General features: G+C 39.4%; 1 protein-coding gene across 1 annotated transcript; it reads right to left on the bottom strand.

Moving 5' to 3' along the window:
* Window positions 1-2,369: 2,369 nt before the first annotated feature.
* Window positions 2,370-8,296, bottom strand: irg1l (immunoresponsive gene 1, like). Its single transcript, XM_020534074.2, has 6 exons — window positions 8,230-8,296; window positions 8,054-8,111; window positions 7,339-7,526; window positions 6,806-6,898; window positions 6,459-6,664; window positions 2,370-5,467 (listed from the first exon to the last, which is right to left on the bottom strand). The coding sequence occupies exons 1-6, from the start codon at window positions 8,245-8,247 to the stop codon at window positions 4,549-4,551; spliced, it is 1,482 nt and encodes a 493-aa protein (XP_020389663.1). The 5' UTR covers window positions 8,248-8,296; the 3' UTR covers window positions 2,370-4,548.
* Between the last annotated feature and the right edge of the window lie 3,864 nt (window positions 8,297-12,160).

Here is a 12,160-nt window from a genome sequence, read left to right as displayed (position 1 = left end):
CGAGCTAACCAACCTCAACACTATTGCATATACTGAGCATAATCCCTTAAAGTTTTTGGAGAAATTTAAGGATAAAAATTCCAGACTGTTTAAATGGAGCTTATTAATGTTGCCATTCAATTTGAAAATTTTACCTGTGGCAGGATAAGAGAACTGAATTGCCAATGTGTAGTTGCAACTTTGATGAAGGAAAACAAAGGCATTCGGTGGTGGGAAAAATGGTCCGAAATGGACTGTATTAGTGAATGTTGGCTTGCTTAGGGTCAATGTAATGTAAATGTATTGTAGTATACTAATAACATAAGACTAAAGGTTTTTAAAAATGAATCCATCTTTATATATTGATGTTTCATTTTTAAGGTGGGTGGTGTGACAATACTGTGGCTTTAAGAGGTGTAATTTGTCCTGATGTTTTTACGAAGAAAGGTTGAGCGAGAGATGCCAAGCAGTCTACTCAGAACCACTAGTGTAAACAGTTTGTGAGCCCTTGTGTTTTTTTAAAATTAAAGTTGGAACAATAGAAGCAGCCTGAATGGGTGGGGCAAGCTCCCACAGAACCGGGATTTTTAGTTCTGGTTTTCTGTAGCAGTTGCTGGTGTCTTGAAGCTGGGTTTGGAAGCTGCATAACATTTCTCCCTGCTACACTGTCACTCTCACTCTCTCACTCTCACTCTCTCACTCTGAGTGTCTGAGTCTCTCTCTCTCTGAGTCTTGATGTTGCTTTTCCTCCTTGACTAGAGAATTGCCTGTTAGGCAATCCATTTTACTGAACTTGCCTTTTGCTAAAGGTGTGCCTATTTGATGTTACTATAGAAGTTAAATAAAATACTATCCTTTTAAGTTTTCCAATAGAGTTAAAGTTAGACCAAATCTTCTTTCTTTTGTAGTATTTTAACAATAGTATATGAATAAAGTGTTTTTTGCTTCAAGACTGGTAGTTTGACCAATCAAATTGCATCCGGCAAGCAATGCCTGGCACTTGCCTTTAATATAACAAAAAGTTAGTGTCTAGGCTATCTTCTTAATAGTTGAGGGGGTTTGTTCTGGTCCATAACAACAATTTACTATCCTGATCTGGAATAAAATAATGCAAATTCCTGCTGCTTTACTAGTTATAATCCACTTTGTGTCTACATTTTGTAGGAAGGCAGACCAAATTGTTCCCATGGACTCTAGTAGTCAAGAGCTATGTCAGAGAAACACAGTAAGAGGGTAACTACAAGAAAAATAACCTGTACTTTATTTTGACATTTATTGATGATGTCTATTTTAAGTGCATAATGTTTTCAACATTATGCACTTAAAATGTGCACCATTAATACATTTCAAAATAAAGTAGGAGATTTTAAGAGGTAATCAAAAGTGTTTAAGAATGTTTCAAGACAAGTCAAAGGTGGAAAGATGATGTGTTTTTGGGAGGCAATGCAAGTGCATGACCCATGTGACTGAACACTGCTCTGGAACTAGTAGAAACAGCAGAGAATGCACCAGAGTGAATGAAACAGATTTCACGTGTTGGGTTGGTGCCCTTAAGGAGTGATAAGGAAGCATGAGGCCTTAAAACAATTTAAACAAACATTTGCATTCCAAGATTGCTGCTGGGTGAAAAAGACTTGATGTGAGATAATATGCAGCCTGCCAAAATCTGTATAATGCCAGGAAAGGGTTTGACTGGATGAAGAACCAATTAGAGGGGAGTGACACAGTAAGGAGACAAAAATTGTGAAACAGTTTAAAAATGCTTGAAAGAGGAATAAGCAGACATTATTAAGACAGAAAGGGCAAGCAAAAAGGACACCCATCCTGCACTTACAGTTCTGCAGCCAGGTGACAGACCAAATTCCCTATTTGATAGCTAATAAAGCGAGAGTGGTGCTGGAAGATGTGGTTGTGAGAACAGTGATTTTCCTGGCTGCACCATAACAATTTTATGAGTTTAGTCCAGCAGCAAGCCCTGTGTGGTAAGTCAAATTTCTAGCATCAGCTGGCTGTTAGTTTCATTGGATCTGTATACAATCTTCATAATAGTCTTAACATTAAATGACACAATGTTTTGCCTGCACTTTGCTGATTCAGACCTTGGATTCACAGTTTCTTTTGGTCTTCGCCAATAAGATGTTCCTGGCTTCCAGAAATGTTTCATCATATTGAAACAGGTGCAGATAATCCAGATATACTAGCAGTTGAGCACTGTGACACACTTCTCTTTTTGTAGTATGATTGAAAGAAAGACCTACGGTGCTTGGGATTCTTCTGAGAGAACGTTCAATACCATCATTAGGCATTTGAGTGATTTCTCAGTATGTGTGTCCAGTCAGCAGATCAAAGCATGCGTGTAAGAATATGATCATATAAACAATGTAAGCCAATTAATTTTTAAATTACATTTTTTATTGCAAGGTTATTAAAATTAACAAACATTTAACATATAATCCGTTATTACTTAAACAAAATAATAATTATGACGTACTGAATTACATAAAAATGTACAGGATATGTGATACCTTTAGAATAGAACTTATGCATCTACAATATAACTGTAGGATCAGTTTAAATCAGTTTTTCTTTCACCCACACTGCAGTTATAGGGTGAATGCAAACTTAATCTAGAGCCAGGGCTTGGTTGAACACCAGCAATATAGTGGAATAAAACTTGCTGCAGAAAGATACGTTGCTCCTCTTCTGTTTGGCATCCATCTAGGCCTTAACACCCAATTTTGCAGAAATTTAATATCAACCTGAATCTTTAATGTCTATGCTCCAAAACTAAACTTGGACTGTGAATGTACCCTGAGTTCCAGCAGAATCACAGTTCATGAGGTAACAACTATTACAAATGCCCAATTACTTTATAGGTCCTAGTCATACATATGATGCAAGGCAATCTGTTAGGTTCTTTTTTTTTACACAATTATGAGGGTATCATGTAACCTAAAACAAAATGTTCTGAAACATTTCTATATTCCTGTCTATTAAATAAACTTGTCAATTATCATTTTTACATGCATGTGCAAGCATCAGAATTCATGAAAACAAGTGAGAAAGACCAGGGAGTTGAAACTCCTGGGCTGAGAGATGGAAAAGCTTGAGAAAATTGCCTGTGCTTTCAGTGGAACGCAATATCGCTGCTTTTGTAAACTGCAATTAAATACAGTGAAAGCTTGCACTTTCCCAGTACCTAGGTTCACTATTAGTTCAGGGGCTTCATTTGGAAGTGTTCCAAGGCTACCCTGGGAATTCTAAATATTCAAACATCTAAAAGCCAAACAAGAACCATGGCTATTCAGCATAGATATGGCAATCAATTCTGATTTTTGGGTGGCCAATTGGTGGAGCTTGCTGACCAGTTACCTATTAGAGTTGCAAAAATGGTGGTCATTCTTTTGAGGCTCCATCTCATTTACATCAAATCTGGGAGCTAAGGGGCATCAAATGGGTGATGATGCAGGTGAACTAGTTTTGGGCTAGGGCAGCTGGCAGCAAACAAAGTGTAGATTTGTCCATGGGCATGGTTCCAAAGGTAGCAGCAGGCCAGATTCATTGAAATCATTTTTGCTTCAACTGCTTCACTCATGGAACTTTCAGCGAGTGCACTGTTCCTTCATAAAAAGCAATCGAGGTCCTACAGGGATCACAGAACCTTGAAATGCTTAACAAAAGAAAACATCTGATGATAGGCTTCAATGGCAGTTTCAATGGACTAATCATTCGTGTTTCACAGGTAGTAACTCTCCTGGCCCCATTTTTGAGGCCATTACCTACCTTGTCAGAAAATGCAGCACTCGCTGAGAGAAAATACAAAAGAAGGTATTACCTGGACAGCAGTCTCAAGTAATGATTTTTGTTTCCTTCAAACAGCAAAGAATTGAAGAAAATAAGGAAAAGAGGTAAATTGGAAAAGATTGGACAGTCCCAACAAGATCGGACAATTCAATCTTTCCCACATTGCGATAAGCCATGCGTGTTTGCAATCCACAGCCACATTTGAACGTGCAAAAAATGACTCTGTGCACAAAAGAAATGGTCTTCGCTAACAAAGATAATAACCTTTCTCCTTAGTTACTGCTGACTTTGGGGAATTTAAATGCATTCCTACACATCATCATGAGTCAATGAAAAGCTCCAAAAGAGAAAGGCATAATATCTCTCTGAAAGCAAACTGCCTCATGACTACAGCCTGTTTGCTACCTGCAGTGATAATTTCTTTACCAACCTGCAGAGTACCACAGAGTACCACTCTACTTCTCTGATACCTCATCGGAATCTGCCTCGTATGCATTTCAATAATCATGTGTTGTTGACCTAAATGTACAAAACATTAAAATTATCTTATTCCCCTATTCCCAGAATATCATACAGCTGACCAATCTGTTGAACAAAGTTTTGCCCTTTTTGCAGCAATAGATTATAATGCCAACAATGTCATTCTCAATGGTTTCAGAAGATTAAATCCTATTGCACAGATTACATACCACCTATAAAACATGAAAACACATGATCAACCTGTTAAATCACATTTAAACACGAGTGCAAGAAATTTGATACTTTTCACTGCAAATAAGAGGTTAACGTGGAACTATCCCTCACTTCTTCAAGGTTCTCAACTGTGTTGATAATAGCTTCGATCTTGTTTTGCTGCAATACATAGGAAGCATTACTTTTGAATTTGTCGAGTAGTGCTTCTTTAGACAGTGGGTTTCTCCAGTGTCCATAGAAGGTGTCACATCTTCCCCTGAGCACATCTCTATTCCTCAGGAGGAGAACTACTTCTCCGTACATCTTCTCAAAACTGGCCACATTATCTTCAGGATGTTGAAGCTCCACTTTGTTAAGTAACTCATTGAGACTATCTCGTTGGAGTTTATTTTCACTGAATGATTCAATGTTCACTTCACCATCCAACAATGCAGAGCAGGCATTAAACTGGAAGGAATGGCGGGCCTCATGTTCTGTTTCTGGGAATGGTCTGTTGATGTAACGGGAAACAGGGATACGCAGAATTATTCTGTCAATCATAGAGGGTGAAAAGGCACCATCATTAGCAGTTGCCAACTGCCTAACTGAGACAGCAGCATCTACTATCCAGTGCATACCCAGATGAGCAGGGAAGCGCTTAAATGCAATATCTTGGTCCTCAAGCAGAAATCGTGTCTGTTCAAGTGGAGCAATCTTCTGAGGTTCGTAGTCACCATAAAAAGCGGAAAATCCAAAGCAGCCAAGTGTCTTGTCGAGAATTTTCACATTTCCTTCCATTCCTTTAGAAGCAAGAAGAGCTGCCTCAAAGCCCAGCCGTGTGGCATTGCCAATATGGATGGGTTTTGCCTGAGTGGCTGCATTGGCCATTGGTGCCCCTGAGAGTGAAGCTGCAATAGCCAGGGCATTAACACATTGATTGGCATTAAGTGAAAGGAATTTGGCTATCGCTGCAGCACTGCCCATTGTCCCAACCACACTGGGAGGGTGAAATCTGTTAAATTAAAAAAAAAATTCAAGCACCTGACCCTTTTGTTTATTCATTATTTTACACAATTACACTTCAATTCAACTGAATTAACAGTTTCATTGCAATTAGTAGATCCATAATTGCTCTTTTATTAATCAGATCCTTCGCTTTCAAATGGCTTGACTGTCACCGAGTGGTCATTTACATAAGGCTTTCAATTAACTGCAAAAAATTACTGTTAATTTTTTTTTTAAAGTGTTGCATGCTACTATATTGCCTGAATTTGTGTAATAAATAGCAGTGTTACTATTAATAAGCAAATCGGATAGCAATTTCGAGCATCCCTTTATGAGACATTGAGCTGATCTAATTTGCTATGCGTACCCATGAACTTTGCTGCTCAGTATATTTTTCAGAGTCTCCACATTCAAACACATGATGTTCATGAAGTGTAGCAATTACCACTCGTTACCCACTAAATACATGAGAAAAAGTTAGGTTATGTCCATTTTAATTATTTTATGATTAAATGATTTTAGACAATGGAATAAACCTTAATTACTATGAAATAAATTCTCTGGCCCTAAAAAAAACTTTTGCAGTGAAGAGTCTAATTTCTCCAAATATTAATTACTTTTTTAAAACTTTTATGAAATGCTTATTTCCCTCAATCGCACCTTACGTTCACGATCTTTATTTTTTGCCCTGTAAATAATTTTGCATCTAATTAAATGTTTTCATCTACACTTCTGGGTTTATACTTTTCTTATTCCAGGCGGAAGTTTTAAATTTGGTTGGTGAAGAAACTGTAATGTAAAATTTCTTGCACTATTCACACAAATCGCAGATCCCTGTAGGCGGTACCTTTCCGTTTACTGTCTCATGATCACTTCCTCTAATGCAGAAGCCTGTAAAAGAATGCTGGCAAGTTTAAGTTTGACGAACAGCAAACTGCACCCCCGCTGCAAAATCTGGCTTTCACATTAATGTTTGGAGTGTTGTACCAGTATCTCACCTCTTGGGGATGTTGTTCGCCTCTTGCGAGAAGTGCATTAACCTGCCCTGAACTTCAATGCCCACATTAAAAGCCAAGAGGAAGTCGAGTCCAGTGGGTTTGGAGTTTGTAGGTAACATTTGGGCAGCAGCCAGGAGGGCGGGAAGTACAGCTCCAGACGGGTGGGTGGCAGGGTGCCAGGTATCATCAAAATCCATTGAATGTGCCTAAGGGGTGAAGATGAGACAACATAGATTAAAGCTATGGAAACGTCAATAAGTGGCAGGCTCCGGTTTCATCATGAATATTTTTTCTGTTTATTGACTAGTTTGTGAAACCCAGAAAATCATTAGGTGCAAACATCTTACCGCGACTCCATTGGCGAAAGCGGCCAGAGTCGGCGAAAGTCTTAATCCTTTGCGTCCGTACACTGAGCTGACTGGGTCTTGAGCGTACATTTGCTGTTGGAAGGAAGCAAGGGGGACGGGTTAGAGAATAAAGGACCGCACTGTAAGGAAAAGCAGCTCAGACAGTGACTCCCATCAGTACAGAAAGCACGTTGTGTGTCTCCTGATGAGTAATCATCGGATGTGGACATTGGAGCTGTCAATCTCTTGTGCCTGAGCATCCCACCAAACTCACTTGAAATAAAAGGGAGAGTGTTGTAAAGTAGGACGCATTGCTGTCACCAGACTTAAACATGCTCGCAATCCGCTTAGAGCTAACCTGCAAACATTGGGAAGCAGCTTGCAGTGGTCAGCATTGAGATGGCTACTAGTTTAGTCTAAAGCGGCACTTTCGCTCCTTGACGGAATCTGGCCCAGATATTAATGATGGAATCGGAATACAATGTGGAGTGGCGCCCAGCGCGCCTGTGACTGTGAGGTTGTGTGTAAATTACCTGGCAGTAATTAAGACAAATATCAAACACCGGGCTGGTGCTGCCCAGGAGTCCGACTCCAATGTTGTCCAGGATCATGCGTTTGCTCCTCTGTAAAACCGTCTCCGAGAGATGATCAACTTCAACACCCGAGATAAATGAGCCAAAACTGCTCGTCACCGTCTCTTTCAAATCCGGCGCCTCGAAAGCTAACAGAGGGGTAAAAAAAAATAGTTATATAATTATACATATGACGATTTCATTTGTTTAAAGCATTGAACCGTCCGATTCAAACCGTTGTAGTTCCCACCGGAATGCATTCCATCAATCTGTATCAGAAAATAAAGCTCACTTTGCAATTAGAAATATCCCCGCTCCCACGAGCGCTCTCAAATGCTGAAGTTGAAAGGAAACAAAGTCTTTTGGATCTTAGCTTTCATGACACAATCCGAGATCTGTGCTGAAATTGACCCAATAACAAGCAGCAACTTGTGCCGCGCTGCAATGAATACATTTGGTTGAACCGTTAGTGCTATTATTGTATATTTGAACGGACTCTATCTCAAGTTTCTCAGTCTTTTGAGTTGAAGCAAACAGGTACACCGGGATGCAGTGCGCCTCTCCTCTTTAGCGCAGCTTATGGTACTGCACACCAGGCTGCGGAAAGGAGGCACACACGGGCAGACAACGAATAATCATTTCAGTTCCTTTTCAGACAGAAGCCAAGTATATTTACCTTCGCGAGAAATTTTATGGTACAGGCGTTTTCCAGTTGTTAAGCTGGGCTGAAATTTCTAAAGACGGAAGCAGAATAAATAAGTATTAGCAAAGAAATAATATATTTAAAATAACAAAAGCTTACAATTATAAATCAAAGTTTTTTTTTTGTTTCAACATTAACACAATAGCTACCAGCAGTTTGGAGAACATCCTGTCGCCTTTCTCTTTGTAGCTGCTCTTGCGTTCACAATGGGATAAATTTCACTAAGAGAATTAAGTCTAATTCTGCTCTCTTGGGCATTTATATAGCATCTTGGTGTTGCGAGTAAGCCGAAAGCGCACGTCACTCGTCAGCATACCCCTCCACCCCCAAACCCCACCGCCTCCTTGTCAAATTTTATTATCAAAGATTTGCATAACTAAGGATTGGACTTTCCATGATGTCGTCATTTCATCGGAAGAGGCTATGTTAGCATTTCCATTGCCCCTAAGTCCCAATTACATACAAGGAAGAGATTAAATCACTGTTCTGTAAAAGGTCTATTTTACTCTTTTTTTTCCTTTTTTTTATCAACCTGTTCAGTCACCTCCAGGGCAGGTGGGATAGAGACAGGGACATGTCCACCACCATCCTCTCTTTCTTTTTCCGTTGATGTAAATAGGTGGTGTACATAATGCGCTGGTGTTTCACAATCTTTTGTTTTGAATTTATCTAATTTCAATGCAATGCTTTATATTACTTAAACGCATCAAATGTATCAAAGCACAGCTTCTGTTTATAGCCCTTCACTGGAAAATTACTGAGTTTTTTTGACTGGAGGGGAGCAGTAGAGCTTTGGAAATATTGGGCAATCATCTATTATCAGTGTGTCAAGCCTCTCAGTTTTCCCACTGATTGACCAGTACACTTCCTCATTTAGGTGCATTGCTATCTCAAGCCTGAAGATTCCCACTAATTCTTTCTATGAGTAATGTGTGGAGTACATCTTGCTGATTACCTTCTTTCTCAAAGAGGATGCCACTGATAAATCTTGTGTTTACGTTTTGTGGGACCAGAAACAGCAGGAACATTTGGACTCATCTAAGACTATTGCAGGTCGCTTTGGCTACATGTTTGCAAGTCTCTCCAGCATCAGCAATTATCTCCCTTCTTACCCCCCATGCTGGCATTCAAAACAACCAACACTGCTGTGACCCAAAGGTACAGTTTGTTTTAGCATGCCCATTTTTTGATTGAAGTTCACTGTCACCTGGCAGATCCAAATGATGGTTCAACCACAGCGGTCTTTTTATTCCCTAAATGGCCCATCAGCAAACATCATTCACTCCTTGATCATCCAAAAATCCAAATCTACCACAAACAGATAGACTGAATACTCCTTAAATGGTGAGAGGTTGGGAAGTGCTGGTGCGCATACAGACCAGTCTGTCTTTAATCACTAGTAGCACACATGCAGGTGCAGCAAACAATGAGGAGTGTGATTAATATGTAGGCATTCATTATAAGGGCATTTAAGTACACGAGTAAAGATGTCTAGTTGTGAATGTACAGAGGCTTGGTGAGACTGCATCTGGAGTCTTTGCATGGTTTGGTCTCCTTATGTAAGGAAGGATGTATTACCATTTAGGGAGTATGACAGAGGTTGACCAGAATAATCACTGGGATGGCAGGATTGATTTATAAGGAGAAATTGAGGAAATTGAGTCCATACTCCTTACAATTTCAAAGATTGAAAAGTGATCAGAATTATTTGAAGTTATTTAAACTGAGATGGGAAGTTTTTTCATTCAGAAGGTGGTGTATCTCTGGAATTTTCTACCCAGGAGGACAAAAGAAATCATTGAGTATGTTCAAGACAGAAATTAATAGATTTGTAAACACTAATGACATAATCTGATATGGAGATTGTGCAAAACATTTCATTAAGGTAAGTTATTGACTATAACCTAACTGAATAGTGGAACAGGCTTGATGTGCCAAAGAGGCTCGTCCTGTTTTTATCTTTCTGTATTTCCATGTTCCTCCATGCAACATGTCAATAAGAAGCTCCTTTGCTTAACATTAACGTAACTCAATTTGCTAGTTTGATCAAACTGAAACCAAAGTCTTTTAGAGAAAATAATCGTATCACAGAGAAACAGGAAAAAAAAGGCTTCTTTTGACCCTACTCAGAGTCCTGATCACTGTTTGGTGACTTCATAAAGGTAATACCACCCAGGTTCAGATGGTGGCAGCAATGGTCTGATAAGGAAAGAGATTGGATGAGTGAATCCTGAGAAGGAATTCATTGTACCAACTACCTCACCTTAACACCCCTCACCAACCCTTGTTGTCCCAACAACCCTTTCCAGCCACAACTCCAGTCCTGGCCAATCAATTATCACTACATCACATCTTTTCTTAGGAGTAGCAAAAAAGACTGTCCTTGTTTACCTGATCTCATCTTTTTATTTTCTTGGTCAATAAAGCTATAGGAAGCAACTATTGTCTCTTTGTTAGTTTCTGGCAGAGACCATATATCAAATGCTGTGACTAATATTTGTCTCACAGGCACTCATGCAAACATTTGTGGTAAAAGGGATAGTTGTCCACTATAGATATGGAGAAGGGCAACACCAAATAGATACATTTTGTCCACTTTGAGTTCAGCTTCCCTATACACCTCATTTGCACTGAGCATCCTTAAGAAGAGGTCTGGCAAATGGTATAGATCACCAGGTGTAGGACGGTCAGTGGCAGGAAGGATGGTCTCAGTGGACCCACTTTCTGATGTTGCATCCTTTGATCAGGCATGTGCCTTTTGAACAAGGAGCCCACAAGCAGGCTGACCAGGTCAACCTTTTATGCACACCACGTATCAACAGGCCTACCCACTGGACTACTTATTTGCCTATTTGAGGGTCTCAATTGGTGGCACGGTAAAAAGCCGAAATTTGGGATTTTCTGTCCTGACTTAATTCTTGTAGAAGGGAGAGGTTGGTGGAGTTCAAGCATGCCACCATGCTTAATAGACTTCCCCAGTAGTTTGATGCTTGCTTTTCTGCATGATTATCATATTGGCAAATGACATATATCACACACCGTGACAAGTCACAAGTTTAATGCATATACTGTAATAAGATTCTCTAGACATGTCTTCTCCATTTTTATTCAATACACTGGTATACATTGCTTTTGAAGCCTGGAAGTTGACATACAATTGCTCTGAAGGAGTGCAAGAACTGAAAAAGATGTGAGTGTTTGTACACAATGCTTAATGGTAGCAAAATTAGTTAACAGTACTATTAATTAAGAACCAGGGATCCTGAGCTTGGTAAAGAGTGGCTTAGAGAAAAAATAAACAAGAAATGATGTGGAACCTATAGAAAATGCTAGATTGGGCATGGCTGGGGGATTCTGTCCAATTCTGGCTCACAATTTTGGAAGAACTAAAGGTTTTGAAGATGGTAGAGAAAACTACTAGAAATAGTTCCAGTGATGATTGGTTATGACTTAGTGAAAAGACTGCAGAAGTTAGATTAATCACTTTAGAGAAGATGAAAAGAACATTTGATAGAGCTGTTTGGAATCAGGAAGAATTTAGATGGAGAAGTTGAAGTGAAATTGATTCCAGTGGCTGAAGGTTTGATAACTATTAGACACTGGTTTAAAATGTTTGGCAAAAGAACCATGTAATATGTGATTAAAAGAGAAGTTCTTACATAACCAGTAGTTTGGATTTCAAAGATAGAGCTTAGTAGGGTTGTATATGTAAATTCAATGATTGTCTTCAAAATGGAATTGGTTAATTTCTTGGAGGTGAAAGACGGTAGGAATGGGGCTAACTGCACCATTCAGTGAAAGATCCAATGCAGACTTGGCAAAAGAATTGCTTTCTCCTATATTGGCTTTTTTTTCTGATTTTGTGAGTTTATTGTGATTCTACTGCAAACAATGAAGGCTGGTTTTCAGATTCATTTCAAATTTTTCTCAACAGTTTCCTGTTCTCATGATTGCCCCCATGACCCCACTTCAATTTGTGGTGCTCAGGTCCTGGAGTGGAACCCACAACATTCTGACTCAAAGACATCTCTACGAATTCACCCACGGCTAGCACCTATGAGGCTTAACTGTCATCTTCTT

This window comes from Rhincodon typus, chromosome 14 (genome assembly GCF_021869965.1).
Source record: "Rhincodon typus isolate 14 chromosome 14, sRhiTyp1.1, whole genome shotgun sequence".
NCBI lineage: Eukaryota > Metazoa > Chordata > Chondrichthyes > Orectolobiformes > Rhincodontidae > Rhincodon > Rhincodon typus.
This window is presented reverse-complemented; position numbering and strand designations above follow the sequence as displayed.